We start from the raw sequence: 26,122 nt of genomic DNA, 5'->3' as shown, positions 1-26,122 counted from the left end.
AATGACACCAGACCCACACTCACGAGGTCCACACAGGATGTCACCACCACACATCCACCCAGAAAGCAGACCCAAACCCACACTGATCAGGAAGCATGACCAAGGACCAGAAGCCAGACCGCAGCTGCAACATTAGCCATTTCAAACCCCTCCAATCCATACATGCAGCAGACTGACACCCACTATGAAGATGTAGCACGACCACAAACACGAAGCCAAACAACAGCAATGCAGCTCACCAGCTCAAATCCCCCTGCAAATCAGACTAATCTGAGCACAACCAAGCCCCCACCAACACAGGACATACCCCCATCCAATCAGAGCACAAAAAAACCCCCATCCAATCAGAGCACAGCCAAGCTCCCACCCTATCAGTTCAAATCCCCACTAGCAGTTAAAAAGGAAGAAACAGCTGCAATCCCACATTGCTCCCAGAAGCACGAAGCTGAAGCCTGAAGATGACGAATGAGACTTCGTCAAAACATTGCCAAGACACTTCCAATTTTACGCGGGAGAAAACCCGAATAACCAAAGATCTACATATATATATATATATATATATATATATATATATATATATATATATATATATATATATATATATATATATGTGTGTGTGTGTGTGTGTGTGTGTGTGTGTGTGTGTGTGTGTATAAAATATTCTCTGATAATGACTTTTATTACAGAAAGACATTTTATTTTCCATGTAAAGCAGAAAGTTTACATTGGAGTTTTGCATCATTTTATTTTAACTTCTGTAAAAGATCAGTAGATAAAGTGTCAAGTTTGGTTTTGTTTATTGCTGACACACTAAGGGTACATAACATTTGAAAATGTCAAGCTTTTATTGGATATGATGTGAAACTCTTGTTAACAACTAGAAACCAATATGAAGAGAAGCTAAATGTTGCCACTGCCTTCTCTTTCTCTTAAATGGCAAATCTACTGAGTAATTTATTCAAGAGACAGTGGTTATAAATGCTTTGATTTATCATCATTAGAGTTTGTTTAGTGGAATTTTGGGATAAAGACTACTGTAAATATCAATCGTAACCATCAGTTCTGAGTAGATTTCTTCAATCATCTTCTCTAAATAGTACTTTTTTATAGTACTATTTTATAGTATAGAATGTTTTATAAACCAATGCCAGCACAGATTGAGAAACTTTAAAAAAAATTGACTAGTCCTTATCAGAATGTAATATAGCTTGGATATTTACAGGGTGAGACCATATTGGTCTTCACAAATAAAAAAAAGGTTAAATTTGACATTTAAATGATAGAAGTTTAAATAATAAGTTGCATCACATACTTGTTGGCATGTTAAGAAATCTGTCTTTTCCTTTTGAAATTCTTCTCTAATTCTGTAAAAGACAGTTCCTTAGAAACCTGAAAAGGAGGAGAAAATAACAGACTTTCACTTGGAAGAGAGCCTATAAATCCTGCTCAGAACCTGAAATAAGAAAAACACTATGCGTTTGGCAGAGTTGAGGATGTGTCACATCAGAAAGCAACAGAATGCTTTTCTGTTGTCATTCTTCTGTTTTCAGGTTGAGAATTTCCCATCTCTAGTTTGAAAGAAACAACTAGGTCACGTCAGTAATACAACAAACAATGGCTTCTAAGTAATTGTCAAAGAGTGAATAGAAAGATTTTAAATACAAGCAACCTGAATGATTTGAATACATCTTTAAAAGACATAAGTGAAAAAATACGTAACATGCTAACTAGAAGAACAAAAGATTCTTTGTAGCACAATAACCTAACTTTGTTTGCTTTGGTACTTGATATGTTATCCATATTATGAAACTTCAGTTAAAACAAATCTTTGACAAATCTTGCTTGAAATCTCTTCAAACTCACCCTAAAAGATACTGCATGGAATTACAGTTAGATGAAAGTACATGACATACCAGAACATAACTGACATAACGATTCTTTGCCAATAAGACTTTTTAATATAGATTTGGTTGTGTGCTGTTCAAAATTATATGCATTATATAATAAAACATGCCTAGAAATGTGAGACAACAGCTTAGTATTGTAGCTGTTTTTCATTAAAATGCATTAAAAGTTAATGAAAATGGGAACATATTTTATTTTGCTTGGGACTTGAACCTAGCCTGTGATGCATTTACAGCACAGCAAATCTGAAGAAAGTAATGGAATGAACCCACTCCATTAAGGTGAAGAATATTCGAATACAGTGTTCTAGTGAAATTCTGTTCCATTATATAAAAACTTCGATTCCCACAAATACTGATGAGTTGGTCGTGATGCTACAACTACATTTTTCTCTAAATATGAGAGTTCAAAAGGAACTATACAAAACATCTATAGAAAAGTGAGTCAGATACAGAATATTGTTCATTTAGAATATCATCCATATGTTGGTAAAGTGCACAAGTTAAATTGGAATTCCTGTATTTATGGATTCCAGGTAGAGAACGAGATCATTGACAGTGTTCCACATGGTAAGATTACAATACCCTTTATTTCAGCTGGATCTATCACTTGTGGTCCGTCAGCAGCTAGCGGAGCTAGCAGCGGAGTCCATCAGTGAGGAGGCTGGAGAGAACCATGGGCCAGTGGAGAAAAAGCTTCATACTGATAGGAAATGACTGACTGAATAGATGCGCCCAAATTCCACTAGCTGTGTTTTTGCTGCTAGCAGCAAATTTCAGTTTTGCATATTCTGCAGAGAATAGTAAAATCTGTAAGATCAAACACCCGATTTCTTTTCTGAAACCAAATGGTGGAAGTGAAAAAAAGAATCAGACAAAGAAAAGAAACATATGGGGCTTGGTTGCTACAAATGTGCAGATGTACATGGTGAATATCGACATTTTATTCTTTGCTACTCCATTTAAGTCACATAGATCCATACAACACTATGTGTCCAGAACAGTTCTGTTCTGGAAAGTCATGACATATACTTTGAATGCTCTCCTTCAAGACAGATTTTGATATTTAAACATTTTATTATGAATACAAACACTTAATAGAGATCTTCAGGTAGAATAGGCTGTGTAAATTTTAAAAATTAGCTATTAATCTATTGACTAGGTTCACAATTTTTGCCTGCAACAATACAGATAACAGTATGTTTGTGTGTGTGTGTGTGTGTTTCTTCCATTCAATCTATGTCCAATATCTGCGTAAATTAGTCCCTGCAGTTTTCTTGGCAAGGTTTTTGAGGAGTGGTTTGCCATTGCCTCCTTCCTAGGGCTGAAAGTGATTGGTCCAAGGTCACTTGATCTATTAGTCCCCAAGAAGGGACTAAAACTCATGATCTGATGTCCTTACCTCTACACCAAAATGATTCTCATGTATATGGATACATGTGTGCACATGCAGGATATATGCATATACAATATTATGCACATACCTAGGATAGATGGCCTTTTAATTTAAATTCAATTCTTTCCAAACACTACTGTTTTAATAGAAATCTTTTTGAAATTGCTAATGATAACAGTCTGCTATGATTTTAAATTTTTGTATGTTATATCAATAAATGTCACCAGAAGTTACTGTTGTTAAGAAGGTCCTTAAATAAGACATGTAATATTACAATTAACAGTTTTTGTTTATGACAGACATTACTAAGTTAATGAAAATTTTGCAAAGCTTTATTAAGCAGAAGCAGCTTTATTATCTGTCTTGTGAATTTATTCAAAGCAAATCAGATTAAAAAAAAAAGCCAAATAAAAAGGCAACAGAATGAACAGAATGAGCATTTTTCCATTTTTGCTTTACCTACAGGTATGAAATTGCCCTGTGCTTGCCTTACATATGAAAAATTGATGAGAACAAATTAGTTTGAAAGTGTGTCATTAAATTGTCACAGTAAGAGCTTTCCTGAAAATCTCCAAACAGGTCATACACTACCTTCTTTCCTGATGCAGTAGGGGTATGAATAAATAATCATATCCTATTCTATATTGTGGTTGTTATCTTGCAACTAGTGTCTATGCTTGGAAGCTTGATTGGGTTCTGATTTATCTTGGAGTAATTAAGATTATTTTTTCCCAAACTAACTCTTCTTCCAAGGGACAAGAAAGTTTCTTCTTATAGGAGGAATGAGATGACTGCTTCAGTTTGTAGGTGCCAGAAAACGAGACAATAGAGCAGGGGTGTCCAAACTACGGCCCGCGGGCCAACTGCGGCCCGCGGGTCAGTTTTTTTTGGCCTGCAGCAAATTCTGGAAGTATAATTTAAAATGGCCCTTTTCGCGCTGCGAGGCTCGCGGCTCCTCCCCATGGGCGGGGAATAATGAAGGGAGGGGGCAGAGGAGGCGGCGAGCGGGAAAGAGGCTGCTGGCCGTGCCTGCCCCCAGCAGTTCTACCCTCGCCTTCCTCGGGCCGCCATCGAGAAACAGGTGAGGAGGCGGCGGCAAGCGCTGAAGAGGCTGCTGGCCGTGCCTGCCCCAGCAGTTCTATCTCGCCTTCCTCGGGCAGGGAATAATGAAGGAGGGGAGGCGGCAAGCGCTGAAGAGGCTGCTGGCCGTGCCTGCCCCAGCAGTTCTACCTCGCCTTCCTCGGGCAGGAATAACGAAGGGAGGGAGGCGGCAAGCGAAGAGGCTGCTGGCGTGCCCGCCCAGCAGTTCTACCTCGCCTTCCTCGGGCAGGAATAACGAAGGAGGGGAGGCGGCAGCGCGAAGAGGCTGCTGGCGTGCCCGCCCAGCAGTTCTATCCTCGCCTCGGGCAGGGAATAATGAAGGAGGGGCAGAGGAGGCGGCAAGCGAAGAGGCTGCTGGCGTGCCCGCCCAGCAGCTCTGTCCTCGCCTCGGGCAGGGAATAATGAAGGAGGGGAGGAGGCGGCAAGCGAAGAGGCTGCTGGCCGTGCCTGCCCCAGCAGTTCTACCCTCGCCTTCCTCGGGCCGCCTGGTGAGGCTCCTCGCGCCTCCACCCCTTGGGCAGGGAATAATGAAGGAGGGGCAGAGGAGGCGGCGGGAAAGAGGCTGCTGGCCGTGCCTGCCCCAGCAGTTCTACCCTCGCCTTCCTCGGGCCGCCATCGAGAAACAGGTGAGGAGGGTTCTGTCCTCGCCTTCCTCGGGCAGGAATAACGAAGGGAGGGGAGGCGGCAAGCGAAGAGGCTGCTGGCCGTGCCCGGCCCAGCAGCTCTGTCCTCGCCTTCCTCGGGCAGGGAATAACGAAGGAGGGGAGGCGGCGGCAAGCGCGAAGAGGCTGCTGGCGTGCCCGGCCCAGCAGCTCTGTCCTCGCCTTCCTCGGGCAGGGAATAACGAAGGGAGGGGAGGCGGCGGCAGCGAAGAGGCTGCTGGCCGTGCCCGGCCCAGCAGCTCTGTCCTCGCCTTCCTCGGGCAGGGAATAACAAAGGGAGGGGAGGCGGCAGCGCGAAGAGGCTGCTGGCGTGCCCGGCCCAGCAGCTCTGTCTCGCCTTCCTCGGGCAGGAATAACGAAGGGAGGGAGGCGGCGGCAGCGCGAAGAGGCTGCTGGCGTGCCCGGCCCAGCAGCTCTGTCCTCGCCTTCCTCGGGCAGGGAATAACGAAGGGAGGGAGGCGGCAAGCGCGAAGAGGCTGCTGGCCGTGCCCGCCCAGCAGCTCTGTCCTCGCCTTCCTCGGGCAGGGAATAACAAAGGGAGGGGAGGCGGCAGCGCGAAGAGGCTGCTGGCCGTGCCCGGCCCAGCAGCTCTGTCCTCGCCTTCCTCGGGCAGGAATAACGAAGGGAGGAGGCGGCGGCAAGCGCGAAGAGGCTGCTGGCCGTGCCCAGCCCAGCAGCTCTGTCCTCGCCTTCCTCGGGCAGGAATAACGAAGGGAGGAGGCGGCGGCAAGCGCGAAGAGGCTGCTGGCCGTGCCCGGCAGCAGCTCTGTCCTCGCCTTCCTCGGGCAGGAATAACGAAGGGAGGGAGGCGGCAAGCGCTGAAGAGGCTGCTGGCCGTGCCCGCCCAGCAGCTCTGTCCCCGCCTTCCTCGGGCAGGGAATAACGAAGGAGGGGGGAGGCGGCAAGCGCGAAGAGGCTGCTGGCGTGCCCGGCCCAGCAGCTCTGTCCTCGCCTTCCTCGGGCAGGAATAACGAAGGGAGGAGGCGGCGGCAGCGAAGAGGCTGCTGGCGTGCCCGGCCCAGCAGCTCTGTCTCGCCTTCCTCGGGCAGGGAATAACGAAGGGAGGGAGGCGGCGGCAAGCGAAGAGGCTGCTGGCGTGCCCGGCCCAGCAGCTCTGTCCTCGCCTTCCTCGGGCAGGGAATAACGAAGGGAGGGGAGGCGGCAGCGCGAAGAGGCTGCTGGCCGTGCCCGGCCCAGCAGCTCTGTCCTCGCCTTCCTCGGGCAGGGAATAACGAAGGGAGGAGGCGGCGGCAGCGCGAAGAGGCTGCTGGCCGTGCCCGCCCAGCAGCTCTGTCCTCGCCTTCCTCGGGCAGGGAATAACGAAGGGAGGCGGCGGCAAGCGCGAAGAGGCTGCTGGCCGTGCCCGGCCCAGCAGCTCTGTCTCGCCTTCCTCGGGCAGGAATAACGAAGGGAGGGAGGCGGCAAGCGCGAAGAGGCTGCTGGCCGTGCCCGGCCCAGCAGCTCTGTCCTCGCCTTCCTCGGGCAGGAATAACGAAGGGAGGGGAGGCGGCAGCGCGAAGAGGCTGCTGGCCGTGCCCGGCAGCAGCTCTGTCCTCGCCTCCTCGGGCAGGAATAACGAAGGGAGGGGGAGGCGGCGGCAAGCGAAGAGGCTGCTGGCGTGCCCGCCCAGCAGCTCTGTCCTCGCCTTCCTCGGGCCGCCTGGTGAGGCTCCTCGCGCCTCCACCCCTTGGGCAGGGAATAACGAAGGGAGTTTCAAGTTCATACCAAATACAAAACAAAAGCCAAGATCAGGGTGTCCAAACTTGGTCTCTTTAAGACTTGTGGACTTCAGTTCCCAGAGTTCCTCAGCCAGCTTTGCTGGCTGAGGACTCTGGGAGTTGAAGTCCACAAGTCTTAAGGGACCAAGTTTGACACCCCTGGCCAAGATGAATGAATATGAAACATTTTCCCCCCTTAATTGAAGATGATATCCACATATTGTTGCTTTTTAGTAGACTGACTGTATCCATCTGTATTGTAATGTCCCAGGTTTTCAGGCCTCTGATATAGTCTATTTACCACGAGTCACCAGAAATGGCAGCAATCAAGAAACGCAAGATAGCAAGTGAGTGTAGAAGATTTCAAACACGGTGGGAAAATGAATATTTCTTTAAAGAAATCAACGGAAAGTGTGTCTGTTTGATTTGCAATGAAGATGTTGCCGTGATGAAAGAGTATAATGTCCATCGGCACTATGAGACCAAGCATCAGAGCTACGCATCGTACACAGGTGCCAAACGAGCACAGAAATTCAAGCAAATGGCAGCTAGCCTGCAAGCTCAACAACAGTTTTTATTTCGTGCTAACAAAATACAGGAAAACGCCACAGCAGCAAGCTATGAAGTCGCAAAACTTATTGCCCAGCATGGCAAACCGTTCTCAGACGGTGATTTCATAAAGCAGCGCCTCATCAAAGTCACAGAAGTAATGTGCCCGGAAAAAGTGCAGGATTTCAACAACGTGACCTTATCCAGAAATACAGTGGTGCGGAGAATCGAGGACTTGTCAGCTAACCTGAAACTTCAGCTGAGAGAGAAAGCTTGTGCTTTTGATTTTTACTCGATAGCATGCGATGAGAGCACAGACGCCACAGACACCGCACAGCTTTTAATTTTTTTGCGGGGAGTCGATGATAATTTTTGCTGTACGGAGGAGCTGCTTGATATGATGAGCCTAAAAGGCACAACGACAGGTGGAAATATTTTTGACGCTGTGTCAGAGGCAGTTGAAAAGATGGGGCTTAAATGGGACAAGCTCTGTGGAGTAACAACGGATGGAGCTCCGGCCATGACGGGTGAGCGCAAAGGAATGGCATCCATGGTGTGCGTCAAGGTAAAAGAGAGCGGAGGTGAGGCTGTTAGGATGCACTGTATAATCCACCAAGAAGCACTGTGTGCCAAGACTGTGCAGCTGGGCAATGTGATGAACACTGTTGTAAAAACTGTCAACATAATTCGAGCTAGAGGACTGTACCACAGGGAATTTCAAGCTTTCTTATCTGACATGGATGCTGAATACGGGGATGTACTCTACCACTCTGATGTGCGCTGGCTCAGCCGTGGCTCTGTGCTGCAGCGGTTTTATTCGCTGAGATCAGAAATCGACAATTTTTTGAAAGAGAAGGACCGACCTCTTCATGAACTGAGTGACCCTCTGTGGCTGGCAGACCTGGCATTTTTAGTTGATCTTACTCATCATCTGAATACACTGAACAAGAACCTACAAGGCAAAGAACAGCTGGTATCACACCTGTATGCGCACATGAAAGCCTTCTGTGTAAAGCTCCGCCTGTTTGAGACACAACTACGAAGCTTTAATGCTGTACACTTCCCTGCGCTGTCTGAAATCAAGTCTGCTTTTCCAAAGGCAGACCTTTCTGCTAAAAAGGAGAAATATGTTTCTGTAATTACATCTCTCGTGACAGAATTCAACCAGCGTTTTCAAGATTTTTCTGTCATTGAGAACAAATCAAGCTGTTCTCGACCCCTTCCTGGTGGATGCAGAAGAAGTGGAGGAGAGTCTGCAGTTAGAACTGATTGAAATGCAATGTGATGATTCTCTGAAGAGTCAACATCAGCTTCTCTCCTCCTGACTTCTATCAGAATTTGGATCATGCCAAGTTTCCTCTGATGAGACGCCATGCAAAGAATGATGAGCCTGTTCGGCTCAACATACATATGTGAACAAACATTTTCTCTGTTAAATCAGAACAAAAGCAGACTGAGATCCAGAATGACTGATAGCCATCTCTGTGAAGTCCTTCGTGTCTCAACCACCAAACTTTCTCCTGACATCCCAGCCATCCTTCAATCCAAAGGACAGCATCACTGCTCCCACTGTGAGCAATGTTCTTCACATTATAGGCGAGTTAGAAATACACACAGTAATCAAGTGTCAATATGTCACCTCTTGTGTGTGGCCCGGCCACACATGAATTTACTAGGCTTATATACTGTTTGTTGTCCAGCCGCATGCCTTTCTGAATAATTATATTTAAAAATATTACATTAAAATCAACATAACACAAACACACACGTACACAAACATAGAGATACACATGCACATATATATAACTCACACACATATAGTATACTTAAGCCTAAACTGTGCATAGGGACTACCCAGACGGCTGAAAAAAGTGATTTCTGACAGGTTCTCACACTTTTGACTGGTCCTCACACGTACAACTATCTTTACATTTTGCACCCTATCTTGTAACTGTGGTGAAGAGAAGCAGTTGTGAAATGAGTGATATGGTTGTTAAAAATGCTGCAATGGGCATAAATGTGAGGATGGTCATAAGTGTGAGGACTGGTCAAAAATTACTTTTTTTAGCCCTCTGAGTAGTTTCTATGCCCATAGCCACATCCACTCAGTCACATGAGCAGTTAGCCACGCCCACCAGTCACATGACCACCAAGCCACACCCCAAAATAAGCCACGCCCATTCCCCCCCCCAGTGGCCCGGGCCTTTGCTTATTTTTCTGTATTTGGCCCTCACTCAAAAAAGTTTGGACACCCCTGCAATAGAGTTTGGACAATGACAGTATGTTTTGTGAAATGCATATAATCAAGGAACAAAGAATATAACTATATATGTTAATGAATAATATATCAACATTATCTGCTTTTTATTTTTTAATTTTCAAAACTAATTCTCACTGCTACCTTATTCCCTGCTCTAGTCCAAATTTAAACTGCATGGTATATGAGAAATAACTAATCTTTTCTTTCTTATTTGCACCTTTCTTAATATTGTTTCTTCCATGCATGGCACCTTCCAATAAACAAACAAAAGGAGTCAATGCATTGATTTGGTTGTTCTGTTAGAAACAGAAATTCAGGAATAATGCTATAAGAAAGAAAATTTAAATGCCACCTGTTTTTCATATTTGATCAGAATTACACATAATGCTTGATTTCCATTAACTTCCATTTCAAGTCTCTTTTTGGCTCTATATCATTAGGGAGAATCTGGAGGCCTCCAGGAATGCTTTATTAGGCCTGTAAATGGCTCAAACATTTATGGCCATGACAGTAACCATGGACACTCCTGCTTATTGACAGTCTGACTGAGAGTGGATTAGATCTGGCTTTTTTAAAAAAAATTCAGAGTGGTGGTGACAAGATCTGCAGATGGGAATCTTCTTGTCTGTCCCTCATAACTTGTTGCCATGAAAGAATCCCTTGAAGATAATTGTGAGGATTATGTTTAATATCAAATGGATATGAGATCTGCTTGGAAATGGACTTCATTTGTGATTGTATCCATCTGATATTGAACATAAGCTTCAAGGAATTCATTCATGGAAACAGTGAATGAGGGTCAGATGATAAGATTCCCATCTCCAGACCATGTCACCACCACTCTGAAATTTATTCTCTCTCTTGACTTGATACCAGGCTTATAGAATGGGAGCTCTAGAATGGATGTATGGCATAGGTATTTTGTCTTCTCATTGAGAAGACTTCAGCTCAGGTTTCTGTTTATTGTTAATATTTTATATGGTACATTCATTGAATTGATTGGATGGGAGAGGTTTACAAATTTGATTAACAAATATATGCAATTGGCATTTTTGAATGTATAACATCTTTATTTTTTAATATCTTATGCAAATAATATCTGTACTCACTGGTAATAATTTAAAACTTAAAATTAATCTTAAGGATTATTTATCTAAAATATTTTAGACAAATAATGTAAATTAGCAGTTGATTATACTGTATCTTTTAATTTGCAAATTGGTCAGTAAAAATTTATTCTAAATACAATTAAATGAGAATGTATCCCCAAAAAATGTAATAAAATTGAATAAACTAGTATCCAACATATAAAATAGTCAAGGGAATTTCTTGGGGATAAAAATAGGGTGGATTTCATTAATATCACAATTATGGGCACACTTCGTCCAATACATATCAAATTTTTTCCAGTCATGTCCAACATTTGACAATATTGATATCCTTCCTTATAGCTGCCTCTATGATTGCTAAAGATAATTATGTATATCTGTGTATCTGTATATCTCTTTTTCTTTGGTGGGGAGTTATCTTTCCTGGACAGAAATAAACACTGATTATTTTATTATTTTGCAGTATGAATGCTTTAATTTATGGTAACCTTGTCTTTGTCTCCCATGGTATTGACCAAACCTGGTGCTGGTTGTATACCTGCTTGCTGCAAGTCTAAGTGTAATTTCAAAACACATTTTTTTAATACAGCCCTAGTAATTATCTTATTTTTATTGGAAATAAAATGATGAAATATGATTTGTTAAAATGTCTGACTCTTTTTAGATCTTTGTCACACATACATATATACATACATTCTTGTTACTTTATAAGACTTTACAAGACTTCGTATAAAAATCAATAAAAATTTTACTGTTAAAATTTATATATTCAGAATTATCAAGTTTTATCAGTAATGCTGTCATATTTTATGGAATTTCAGTAAATAAGGAGCTGTGGTGGCGCAGTGGTTTGAATGGAGTACTGAAGGCTACTTCTGCTGATTGTCAGCTGCCTGCAATTTGGCAGTTCAAATCTCACCAGGCTCAAGATTGACTCAGCTTTCTATTCTTCTGAGGTTGGTAAAATGAGCAGCCAGATTGGTGGGGGGCAATATGCTGATTCTGTAAACCACTTAGAGAGGGCTATAAAGCACTGTGAAGCAGTATATAAGTCTATGGCTATTAGCTATATAGACTGTCTCCTTTGTGCAATGCTTACTGTTATTAAAAATTATCCTGATACTTGAAGCTCTATTCATTGTTCAAAGAAAAGGTGAAGAAGTATAATCTTTCAAGTACTTTACAATTTACAATGTCTTTTAAGTCTTTAAGATAACAATCTCTTGGATATCACTTGTTTAGTTTAGTATTAACTGCCTAAATAACCATAACTTAATAGCAAGATAATAGTATATACTGTTACATTGTGTTACACGGAACACAATTTCTCTCAGTAGCCTAAACATTCCAGATACAAGGAAACATCTTCTAAATTGCATCTTAATTTTTAAAACTTCAGCTCAGTTTTTAAAAGAGAGTTGGTGTTAAAGTCATGTCTATGCAAAATCATCATATGCTGTAATATACCGGTACAAGGCAATTTTCCCCTCCTAATATTTTTACTGAGACAAAACAGTAGCATCCACTATTCAACAGCACAGATCTGCAAGCTAGCAATTACTTAATATGTCACAATTAATTTGAAATAAAGCATGTGCTGTTAGTTAACACTATGGCCATGGCATTTGAGACTTTCTGATATTGCCAGCAGAAGCAGCAGCTACCTCTGCAATTTATAACTGGAAGAATTGTAGCTAAATCTCAGGCAACTGAAAGAAAAAAATAGTGTTCCAGGTAATTTATTTTCTTCAGGAATACAACTTCATTACAGCAATGGATAATTTTGGGATGACCCTAGGTCCGTGATGGTGAACCTATAGCACGCATGCCACAGGTAGCTCACGTAGCCATATCAGTGGACACGTGTGCCGCAGGTGGCACACATAGCCATATCAGTGGGCACATGTGCCACAGGTGGCATGCGTAGCCATATCAGTGGACATGTGAGCTCAGCTCTGGCGTGCATGTGTGTGCTGGCCAGCTGATTTTCGGCCTTCTGGGCCCAACAAAAGTAGGGATACAGGCTGTTTCCTGCCTCCAGAGGGTCTTGGGTGGTGGGGGAAGGCCCATTTTTTGCTGTCCCAAGCCTCCAGGGCTTCTCTAGAAGTCTGGGGAGGATGAAAACAGCTTCCCCCCCCCGGAGGTCCTCCGGAGGCCGAAAATGGCCCATTTGCCAACTTCAAAACGACGCTAAAGAGCACTGCATACCAGAACAACTAGACACAAGGACAGTTTTTCCCCGAACACCATCACTCTGCTAAACAAATAATTCCCTCAACACTGTCAAACTAGTTACTAAGTCTGCATTACTATTAATCTTCTCATCGTTCCTACCACTCATCTCCTCCCACTTATGACTGTATGACTGTAACCTTGTTGCTGGTATCCTTAAGATTTATATTGATTGTTTCCCTATGACTATCATTAAGTTTGTACCTTATGTTTCTTGATAAATGTATCTTTTCTTTTATGTACTCTGAGAGCATATGCACCAAGACAAATCCCTTGTGTGTCCAATCACACTTGGCCAATAAAGAATTCTATTCTATTCCATTCCGTTCCGTTCCGTTCCGTTTCGTTCCGTTCCATTCCATTCCATTCCATTCCATTCCATTCTATTCTATTCTATTCTATTCTATTCTATTCTATTCTATTCTATTCTATTCTATTCTATTCTGTTCTATTCTATCACAATTTATATAGTGGAAGTCTTTAGGGGACCTTGAAAATCACCCTGGAACAGATGGATGAGAACAAGAGGCAAGTGATAGATGGATATTTCATAATGAATCCTGTTACCTTGAAAGAGGAGTGAACCCATTCCCCAAATCATCATGCGTTTTGATTAGGTGACTATTTTATCAGATTGCAATATGTTACTCCCATTAGTTGTACAATTCTATTCATTTGTCTTTCAGCCTGTATATCTTACTCTCAATGGGGGCCAGATAGCTCAATAGTTAAAGATGCTGGCCTTGTCAGCTAGAGAGCTGGCAGTCCAAGTTCAAGACCTGAATGCTACACAATGAGTTGAGCTCCCATTACTTGCTCCAGTTCCTGCTCTCTTAGCAGTTCAAAAGCATGCAAATGCAAGTAGATTAATAAGTACCACTTCATAGGAAGGTAACAGCATTCCTTGTGCCCTTGGCATATTTATTTATTTATTTATTTATTTATTTATTTATTTATTTATTTATTTATTTATTTATTTATTTATTTATTTATTTATTTATTTATTTATTTATCAAACTTATATACCGCACCATCTCCCGTAGGACTCAGGGTGGTTCACAGGCATATTAAAACAATATAATAAATAAGCATTAAAACCCAGTTAAAACTAAATATTATCATGGCCTGATCACTAAAACAGTAAAAACCGGTAAAACCCCCATTAAAATTTAACTAAAACATTTTATTCTTAGGCTAGTCCCGCACGCTGGAATAATAAAGTTTTCAGTTCCTGTCTGAAGGTCTGGAGGTCGGGGAGTTGTCGTAATCCCGGAGGAAGCTCGTTCCACAGGGCTGGTGCCACCACAGAGAAGGCCCTCCCCCTGGGGGTCGCCAACCTACATTGTTTGGTCGATGGCACCCTAAGGAGGCCCACTCTGTGGGAGCGCACAGGTCGTTGGGAGGCAATTGGCGGCAGAAGGCGGTCTCGAAGGTATAGCCATGGCTACATGACCGTGGAAATTGTCTTTGGACAATGCTGTCTTCCTCGGCCAAGAAACAAAGATGAGCACCGTACCCTAGAGTTGGAAATGACTGACAGGAAACATTTATTTTTCTACACCTTATTCTATCTATTGGTTCCAGATTTTACAATAGGAAATTTTATGTTTACAACAGCAGCAACTTTATCCATCTATATGATGGTTACTGTGGTTCTTGATGGTTGATTCTTTTTTTCTGTTTTTGCTTATGCCCATGGTTGCTGTGTATGTTTCAATTTTGGATCACAAAGATATTTGTTCAAAGTCCCATTTAGAAACATCCCTATAATTTTTCTTGCAAAATATGCAAGTGTAGACATGACTATTGTTGCCTTTACTAACAATAAATGCTGTTAATTCTTGGATGATGAAACCAATATGTGAGATCTTTCAAATGACCTATGTGTGGCTTAATTGCTACAATTAGTAATATACTATAGTATAGGGATTGGAAATATGTAAATGTATAGGTATGACCTACATTGCACTACATCCTTCTAGGAAGAAGGACAGAATGATAATAGTGATGATGGTAATGGAGAAATTAATGATGCTAATGCTAATTGTGATTTAAAAATACAAGGTTTAAAAAGGAATAAAAAAAATTAAAATTGGAATTACCCAATATAAAAAATGATGTAAGTCATAATTATATGTTTCCTTTTCTCATTTTTTCTATATTCTTTTTTCCTTCATACTTTTTCTTTAATTTTCTATGCTTTTATTGTTTTGAAAACTTTTAATGAAAATATACAAAAATACAATTTTAGATTATTCCTGTGAAAAAGATGCATTTTTGTATACAGATGAAAATGGAGATTCTGTGGGCAAAAATCTATTGGATATGAACCATCATATCTGCTGGTGTCTTTGTAGAAGGAGGATATTTGTTAGGTGATTTTTTTTTTACCCAAGCATGGCCAGATTATGTAGAGGAATGACTTATCTAGAGAAGTTGTCATTCAATTGTTTTTACAATTATTATTGTTTATAATGGTAACTTTCTATACACAAGCAGGGGCTATAAAATTATAATTTTTTCATAATGTTTTAAAACATGTAAAATAGATACAATCCGTAAAGAACAATATCTATATATGTTTAAGTGAGTTACATGCAACATTCAGTAGATAGAAATGTAAACATAGTACCACACGTAAAAAATATAGAATAACAAGTCCCACTAAATAACTTCTAGACCAGAGGAAAAACAGAAGTACTCAATCATATATATGTACACATGGGGCAAAATTAAGTTTATAATTACAATTCATGAATAAAGATGCAGATGGGGCAGAGTTAAAGTTTCTTTAATAGCGCTAAATTACTCAAGGGAATGAACTGCTAAATAACTGGCATAGCTGTATTCTGGATAAATGCATTTTGGCTTTAAGCTTAATACAGCATAATACAGAAACATTTTACTTACACTTTAAATAGGAACTGCAGTTTTAAACATGCTTGGAAATTACACCTAGTAAACTGTTGGAAAAATTCAATGGTTTTTGATTCAGTTATCTTTATTTAGATAAAAGTTTGTAATTCGTCATAAAGTCGAGACAGGTGATAATGTAAGTTAAGACCTAACCAAATAAATCCATCCATCCATCCTTCCTCCCTCCCTCCCTCCCTCCCTCCCTCCCTCCTAGAATTTTTAAACCACTCTGATCAACAGAATCAGATAAATATTTAAAAAACAACATTTAAGCGATATATATCCCAGCCCACAATTAAAAAATTACAGAACAATAAAAGAGGCCAAAAACTAACCAGACTGACAATACAAAGTGCAAAAAAAAAAAACTTACTTAGAATGGGATATCTTAGTTCAAACTTGAGCAGACAACTATGGAGCACAAGCGTAGAAAAGCAATAAGCTGTTCAGAATGAGAAGCTTGTCTTAGACTATTCCTTATTATTATTATTATTATTATTTATTATACTATTATATTATTATACCCGAAACTATGGTTAAGTTGTGACTCTTTCTTTATGGCCATAAGTAATTGATTGGCATGCATTTCACTCGTTCTAGCTGTAAGTAGTGGCACAAAGATGTGAACGTTAAGAGCTTCTTAGTAAAGATTTCAAATTCATTTGAACATTGAATTGACATAAAACTTAAAAGGCTATGATAGCACTATGCCAGTTTTGTATGAGAAACACCTGATTCTAGGAGTATTATCATAAATTACTATTGCTGAAAAAATTCATGGCCATTATGACTAATTAGACTGAGTGCAATTCAGCATTTTCAAAGAGTTTTGTAATATTTTTTCCAGATTCATTTTTCATGATTATAATCAACTTACTTTATCTCAGAATTATTTTCAGAAGGATCAAACTATAAAATATATTATTTTAAAAAATAGATAATAAAAGAGTGCATTTTTGTTAGGAAAAAAATGGTGATAATTGTACAGTTAAATTAATTTCAGAATGTTATCTAATTTCACAAGAACATTATTTGAAATAGTTTTAGTCTAGTGTTCACAAATACCGAACATAATAAATTCCCATCTCTTTTAAGAAATAATACAGTATTAGAAAGTGATACTTGATGGATTTATACTGTCATAAATCATAGCAATATATCAAAAGAAAATGGAGGATCGGACTTAAGAATTATCTTTTCACATTTATAACAGCTTGCTTCTATTCATTCTACTTCTGCAGTTAAAGAGACAATAATACTTGAACACAATATGTTCTATTTTGTGCAATCACTTAGGACTGGATAATAGATTTTTCTTTGATTGTAATAATAAATAAAATTTTATATCAAAGAAAGTTTAGAATTCTAACTATCGCTTGGAAGGAAAATGGTTGATCCTCTAGCAGATATGGTATGATCTACAGTAGTTAATAATTTAAATATATTTTTTAATCAATGCTGTCCATTTATTGTTTCTCACCATGGTTGCTGCCTTATTGTTTCTGTGAACAACAATATACAGGTGCAATTAAATAGTCAAATGCTGGCGTTAGTTACCACTGCTTCAGCAAGACCATCAGTGAATAGAAGAAAGCACTACAACCCAAATCTGCACATAGATAATACTTTGCAGGTTTTTTTTTCTTGGATATAATAATTTTAAAAGAGATGTACTTCTATGCATGTAGAGATACTAGGGTCTATAATGACACCAGTTCAGCTACATATTACGTTCCTCTTGTTAGAGGCAAATTATTAATGTATGATTATTTATATAATAGTGATGTAATCTTTTTCTTGTGCCAAATCCATCATCAGACGTTGCCGATCATGTTGACAATCCTATTTTTATCAACAGCTCTGCATGAAAAAGTGCTGTTGAGTTTTGTCCAAACCAGCCCCTTAGATTTTGAAGCCATGATGTTCTTCTTCTGCCTGGACCTCCTTTGCCTTCAATCTTTCCTTGAAGGCAATCCTTCCATACATATTTTTCTGGGTGTCGCATCACATGTCCAAAATATTCTAACTTTCACTTTTTTATGGTTTTGGCTTTCCCAGGCAGTTTATCATCTCCTCATTTCTGATTTTGTCAACCCAACTTTTACTTAACAGCTGCCTCTAAATCCACATTTCAAATGCTTCTATTCTCTTCAAGTGGCTTTCTGTCAGAGACCAACTCTCCACTCTGTACACATAATCTAGGTTTATATGCATATCTAAATGTAAATATGAAGTCATAAGGAACAGAGTTTAACTTAAAGGAAGATTTCAAAGATACAAATCAAAGAGAAACAATGCTTCAAACTATTCATGAAAAAGTTAAGAAAAAGTCTCAGAGTTATTTTTATATAAACGCTCATATGCTATGCTTAAATACTGATCCACATATTTTTCTTTGTTTTAACATGATATTCAACCCTTTAGTGATCTTCGGCTGGAGATTGTCAGCATTAATTAATGTAAGAGAAACAATCTGATTTTGAAAAATGCGAACAAGGCTAATATTCAGTCATCTGAATCATTCCAATTGTTTTTGTTGACTAATGTGAATGCAAAAAATAAAATCTCTTTCTTTCTCAATTTGTCAGATTAGAAAATTGGCTCTATTAGTTGCCAATTTTGCTTGGAACCACATTTCAGATTTTTGAATAGTTTAATAATCCCATAATTTGATAACTGCAATGAAAGATAAATCTTGGATAAATAATTGCTTGTATAAATCATATGCCTCACTCTAGATAGCACATGTTTAATGTTAGCATGTGCTTAACAAACTGTATCTTCAAGCATCTTTGTATATTGTGATTCTTGGTTTGTAATTGTTAATATATACATGCTATTTGCATTGTCAACTATGATCGTACCAATCACAATTTTAGTTTGGACTGGAAAGGAAGAAGGCAGAATATAGATTATATTTTGACCCCAAATATCCTTTTCTTAAATTGGTTTGCAGAGAATATTTTTTCCTTAATCCCCCTTTCTTTCTTTCTTTTTTAAAAAGTAGGATTGCTTCTTATCTCACACAGGATAAAATACATTGCTTAATACTATCCTTAAAAGAAGAAAACAAAACAAAAACTAGGATCTATTTCCATCAAATTTATTTGTATTTATAACCACTCGTACAATGAACACTTAATTAACCTAATTATTTTTGCTGACGTTTAATGATAATAGAGTTTACAATTCTAAAGCTGAATCCATTATTCTACCACTATTCTCTAATGTATTACTACTCAAAAAATAACTTCTATTGGTTTCTTTCAGTGGGAATCAGAGCAGTCAAATTTTCAGGATTTTGTTCTGTGCTATTTTTCCAGAGTTAACCCAATTTAAATAAAAACATGTTTACCATTCCAGCACAACAGCTCAGAGTTTCCTTTCTTAACTACAATTTTCTCTTGCTCTGTTTAAATGGTCCTTAAAAAAACATTATATTACTGTTTGCTCAGAAAGAATGCTAATGCCATCTCTGGCTACATGTTCACAGTGTGAATATGTTGTCGTGATTTAAAAACAGTGCGATTCAGATTTTTATTTTGGGATGGCATTTTTTAAATAACCATATTGTTTTTCTTTGCAATAGGTTTTGTGACATACTGTAACTGCTCTGGAATCAATTCAGGTGAAGGAACTTTAGAAAGGTATTACATAAACAAAAGGGAGAAGCACAGCTAAATGCAATTATAAAAAAAGACCCTAAACCATAGAACAAGTCATACTACAGAGCAACAATAGAAATGAAATAAGAAAAACTATTGTAATTGGTTTGCATCAACTTGTACATGGCATGAAAAATCTATAGCATACAACAGAAAACATACAATAGGAACTGATTATTTTAAAATATTAGATAGTGAACACATTAATTTGTTTTAAAAGTTATAGCTTTCAATAGAGGGAAAAAATAGAAAAATATGTAATAGAAATTGTTCTTAGGTCAGGAAGAGAAAGAATGGTTAGTAAACATACAAAGGCTAACTTAGATGCTTGTAATGCTTGTACATACATTTGAAATCTTGTCATTGTTTTTTGTTTTTTGTTTTTTTGCTGTGGCAGAAACAGAAAGATTTCAAATGCTTGAGACTTTTGGATGAGTCATTTGGATAAGTGTACAGACTCAGACACGGTATTAAAGACTTCTCTTTAAATATATCAGAAAATAAAAGATATGCTTTTTTTACCATTGTCAGCTCTTTTATACAGTCATGTTGGTTTATAAGAGCCATGGTGGTGCAGTGATTAGAATGCAGTATTTCAGGCTGACTCTGCTCACGGCCAGGAGTTTGATCCTGACTGACTCAAGGTTGATTCAGCCTTCCAGCCTTACGAGGTCAGTAAAATGAAGACCCAGATTGTTGGAGGCAATATGCTGACTCTGTAAACTGCTTAGAAAGTGCTATAAATCAGAGGTTCCCAACCTCCTGACCTGTTTAACGGGCTATGGTCAGTTGAGAACCAGGCTGTGCAAATAGTGGGTGAATGTACAAAGGTTCATTTGCATATGCGCAGGATTAGATTGAGTGTGGAACCCATTTTATCCCTCCCTGCTATTGGTTGGGGACTTCTGCTGAAAAGCACTATGAGATGATATATAAGTTTAAGTGCTATTGATATTACTATTATGAACATGGGTACTTAGTTTATTTTATTTTTTAAAAATATCTACTTTGTTAATCTATGATAGGTTGACAGTAAAACCTAAGTACTGTATGTACATTACCTGCATCTATAAAATAATTATCACATTACAGTAATTATATTGAAAAAGGCTTCATAGAATAGAGGATAGTCAATTATAGAATAAACCAATGTCCTTGACGATATTCAGAAAGTTTTATAGGGAAGGATACAGTGACACTTAAATTGGTAACCCCACATAAAAGATTTAAAAGAGTATATAAATATCCATTTTTAATTAATGTCTGTTTCTGGTTGTTCATAAAAATGCACAAAATGCAACAGTCCATAAGTGACAGCTATTCATTAACATGGTTTTAACAATGACAATGCAGTAGGCATATTTTTGCCCCAAGATATCTGAAAATGGGTAGAGAATCTGCTGTGAAGTAAATTAAAACTCAGTTGATAAAAGGCCTTGGAATATTTCAAGGACTAGAATAGCAGCTCTAGGTTTACTAAAACAATTCAAACTTTATATTAATTACTTTTGAAACAGCATTCTATTATTTCAACATTAGTTATGTGGATATATATAGTGAAAAGCTAAGGTCCAGTTAGGAATTAGGAAAAGGAGATAAATGATTCTATAAATCTTTCTATCTTGAAGCTGTTCTGTTTTACCTTCACCACAGCAGGAGGCTACTGATCTCTTTACCTAGAAGCTTTGATCCAGAACTTAAGCTGCAATGTGTGGAAGACCAATTTTTTTTTACCCTTTCCTTTCCCTGTGTTGTCTGGAAGAGTCTGGATTGGAGTCCAAGAATAAGATTGTAAGTGTATCTTTGATACCAATGATTATTTAAGATGTGAGTAAATAGGCTCATTATTCATACAAAAGAGTTCTTCATCAGCCTTCATACAACCAACAGTTAAAGACTTCAAGAGTTTAGCTAAAATAGTTGAAAACTTTAACATTACAGGAGGCTACTTTCAAGGCTTATTATATCCTGTGATTACCTTGAGATTCATTGTATCTCCCGTTCAACCCCATCTTCCAGTTCCTTGCCTCCCTTTCAAACTTTTTAGGGGCTTGATTTGGTTATTTTCTCTTTGTCAATTTTACTATTTCTTTCAGCTAACACTAGATGTACATAAAGTCATTGATATTTTTACATCACAGATGTTGACAGCTCAATATCTCAAGTGTAAAACTTAAATAAAAACACACCATATAACCCTCACTTTTAGTTTGGCAGTATTTTGTGCAAGCAGAAAAAAGTATCTAGGAATTTAATATTTTAAGTATTTCTTTAGTTGCTCAATAATAATTGGACACAGTATCATCATTTATGATCTTGCATTTTATAGAATTGCTTCTCTTACTGTCAATTACTGCACATCATTACAGAAAATGTTTGAATTAAACTGGTTATTTCTGCTTTGTGTATAATTCAATGATAATATTTTCCCATACTTAACATTGAACAACACATTCACAACAGAAAAAGGATTTGTCAGTTCTTAGTGCTAACTGAATAATTATATACTTTACTATTTTATTTGCTTATTTCATTTATTTCTAATAATGCTAATCGTCTGCAGTTATTCCAATAAAAAATATATTGTACCCTAGAAAAAATAATATTTTTAATACAAACATATTTTATAATTGCTATAAATGCATTAAAGTAAATAAGAGGATTAAAGCGGCTTAATGCTATACTTCAATTCAGTTTCACGCATGCAACATGCATTGTTAATAACAGGCATGTGCGGATCTTCAGATTATTCCTTTGTCTAATTGATTTATATTCTACCATTGCCAAAGGAAGGCAACTCAAGCCATTAATAATAAAATGAAGGGCTTCAGTTAAAAAATAGAGCTGAGTACAATTTAACATAATTCATGAATGCTAAAACCCACAGTAAAAATATTAAAATTGATAAAAATACAGATTAAGGAAATGTCATTGTTCTTTTTAAAACTAGAGAGCTCTCCCATGAACATGTAGTAATATTAGTGACACATGTTGTTGTCCAAAACAGGTGTACAAAAAGAGAGGGAAAAATAAGTCAATATTTCAATCATAATTACATGAGAAAAGCCCTGCTATCTTTTTATATACATCACATATATACACATTTATAAAAAAAGCAGGGCTTCAATCATATGGTCACCACTGCCTACTTGAGTTTTTTGATCTTGTGAATACCCTTGTTGCTCAATCAGATAAACAATGGAGTATTTTGTATTTTCATGCACATGTAGAAGATTGTTTGATCAACTGAGAAATATCTCTCAATTCATTTTTGACTGTCTTCAAAATGTCCGCAAAATTCATTAATTACAAGGTTTATTAATATAAGGTTAATTAATACAACCTTGTGAATATACATATTGTTGTCTGCTACATCTGGACTTAACAAACCAGCTACCAAGGTAATTTTTGTGAAATTAGATTAATGAAGCATGCAGTAGTTTGTTAAATAACTGAAATGTAGTTTTGCACATATAAGCAAGATTTCTTCATCTCATAGATTGATAGTTGACTCCTAAATTAAAGTCACAAAGTAGTACTAAGATAGTAAAAAACTAGCAAAATTTCCTAGATTTTACACACGATAAAATGTTAAAAATAGACTTGTCCAAGGAACAATAAACCACATCAATCAACATCACTTGAATAAAAGTAAGTTAGGCTTGTTTTGACAAACTGTTCCTGAAGTCTTATTATGTATCGTGCAACCAAAATATGACTATGGAAGTATAAATAATTTGAAAAAGCACAAGCATACTTTCTTTATATTTATTAATGATAATTCACAAAATATTATTAATCATATTGCATTGTATAAGCTCTAACTGGCACACATATAAGAAGAAACTCACCATTTTGATCTGTGGTAATTGTGATGGCTGTGAACTGCTTTGGTGAAAAGCTTAATTCAGAGACACCATTCATGGCTTCTATTTCAAATGTGTAGTTTGCATGGGACACAAAATCAAGCACAGTCACTGAAGAATTGATAAGCCCACTATGTCTTGGAACAAATCGGATTCCTCCTCCACATATCTCACACCGGCTGGTATCAGATCCACATTTTTTACAAATGACACTATAGGTAAGGTCTTTTCTCCCTCCTGTGTCACTTGGTGGAGTCCATTCCAACATAAGGGCTGTTTCATTTATATTAAAGATGACATTCCTTGGAGCAGAAGGTGGTCCTACAAAAGTTAAAAGAAAATAATCAATAATATCTTATATTACACATTCACACAGAACATACCTTACATGTGTAGGGCAAATATATATGAGGATATATTGAAATAAATGAGACAAAAGCTGTGAAGAATTCTTCTTTAAATTTCTTCACAAAATATTATTAATCATATTGCATTGTATAAGCTCTAACTGGCACACATATAAGAAGAAACTCACCATTTTGATCTGTGGTAATTGTGATGGCTGTGAACTGCTTTGGTGAAAAGCTTAATTCAGAGACACCATTCATGGCTTCTATTTCAAATGTGTAGTTTGCATGGGACACAAAATCAAGCACAGTCACTGAAGAATTGATAAGCCCACTATGTCTTGGAACAAATCGGATTCCTCCTCCACATATCTCACACCGGCTGGTATCAGATCCACATTTTTTACAAATGACACTATAGGTAAGGTCTTTTCTCCCTCCTGTGTCACTTGGTGGAGTCCATTCCAACATAAGGGCTGTTTCATTTATATTAAAGATGACATTCCTTGGAGCAGAAGGTGGTCCTACAAAAGTTAAAAGAAAATAATCAATAATATCTTATATTACACATTCACACAGAACATACCTTACATGTGTAGGGCAAATATATATGAGGATATATTGAAATAAATGAGACAAAAGCTGTGAAGAATTCTTCTTTAAATTTCTTCACAAATATCATATATGAAGGAAAAACATTCATTTTTGCTCCTACAATGATATATGTAAAATATTCTATAGCAGGGGTAGTCAACTTTTTTATACCTACCGCCCACTTTTGTATCTCTGTTAGTAGTAAAATTTTCTAACCGCCCACCAGTGCGGGTGGGGGGAGATGCGCGAGCTATTCTGGGATGAGGCTCTTTTCTTTGCGGTCACTCTATAGCGCCATTTAGTTTCACTTATGTAACATGAACTAAACTTATGTGCGGGCGATACAAATAGTATATTTTCAGAAATTTAAATTGTCATGGGAAATTTTATGAAAACCTAACGAAAATGTTTTTAAATAATGCTATGAAATTTTTTTTAAAAGCCAATTAAATTAAAAGAAAGGAAAGTGCTTCAGTATAAGACAAAACTTCTACCGCCAATCATGAAATCTGGAATGCTCACTAGTGGGCGATAGGGACCAGGTTGTCTACCACTGTTCTATAGTAATTGGACATCAGAATTTAACTAAGTAAACACAAAGGTAAAACATGGAATAAAATCAGATTAAAAGTAGTATCCAAATTCAGAACACATTCAAGATATGGCTTGCAGAATCTAGCATCTGATGAAGCAGGTATAAAATATGTATTGACTGTTCTGAGATTCAACAAAATGATTGACAGTTTTGAAGCCTTTTGTAAATACTGTACAGTTGCCACTCATAATTTGGATAATTATCCAAACAGCCACCCAACAATCCACCCAACCAGCCATCCAAAAAACCATCCATCCAAACACCCAAACTACCATCCAACCATCAATGCAACCATCTGTTGTACACAACCCCCAACCTACTAACATCCAAAACTAGGTATGCACGCCCCTTACCTCTTCAACACCAATCACTTCAGATCTCAAATGCAAATTGATAAATGCAAGAAGCATAGTCAACAAATTACCTGAACTTATCCTCTTATTAAACAGTGGCACATTTGATATCATTTTTGTTTGTGAAACATGGCTGAACTCATCCCTTCCTGACTCCATTATCTCAAACAAAGAATATCAAGTCTATCGATCAGATCGTGAAAACCGAAGAGGTGGTGGAGTGGCTATCTTTTACAAAAAGTCACTGAATCTAAAAAATATCCAAGTAGCACATAAACTCTCTCTTCCTGAAACTATTGTATGCGACCTAACCCTTGACACTACTCTTCGATTCTTACTATGCTACAGAGCCCCTGACTACGACATTACCCATGCAAATATGCTAACCTCAATGCTAACATGGGCTACCTCTTGCCCATATCCTCTCATCTTCCTGGGTGACCTAAATCTACCTCTCATTAACTGGACAACTAATGAATGTTCAACTGACCCAATCCATACTACACTATACAACGCTGTTACAAACCTAGGTCTTGAACAACTTGTAACTAACAATACAAGACTCAACAACTACCTTGATCTCATCTTCTGCAACAATTCAAACTCAATTTACGGACTACAAATTAAAGAACCTTTTTCCAACAGTGACCACTGCATGATTGATTTTCGTCTCAATATACGTCCACACTTAAATCGTCATAACAACAGTACTCCCAACTACAACTTAAAAAAAGCAAATTACGACCTTATAAACAACGATCTTTCATTTCTGGACTGGCAAAATTTGTTTGCAACCTGCATAACCGCTGAAGACCACTATAGAGTCTTCCTACTTGAAATCAATAGAGTCATTAA

General features: G+C 38.3%; 1 protein-coding gene across 1 annotated transcript in view; it reads right to left on the bottom strand.

Moving 5' to 3' along the window:
• Window positions 1-26,122, bottom strand: part of EPHA6 (EPH receptor A6) — a 512,200-nt gene that overhangs the window by 248,931 nt on the left and 237,147 nt on the right. The window contains exon 5 of the mRNA XM_058185714.1: window positions 23,914-24,249. Within this exon, the coding sequence (XP_058041697.1) occupies window positions 23,914-24,249 (336 nt within the window). The remainder of the gene's footprint in view (window positions 1-23,913; window positions 24,250-26,122) is intronic.

This window comes from Ahaetulla prasina, chromosome 5 (genome assembly GCF_028640845.1).
Source record: "Ahaetulla prasina isolate Xishuangbanna chromosome 5, ASM2864084v1, whole genome shotgun sequence".
In the NCBI taxonomy this organism is placed as follows: Eukaryota; Metazoa; Chordata; class Lepidosauria; order Squamata; family Colubridae; genus Ahaetulla; species Ahaetulla prasina.
This window is presented reverse-complemented; position numbering and strand designations above follow the sequence as displayed.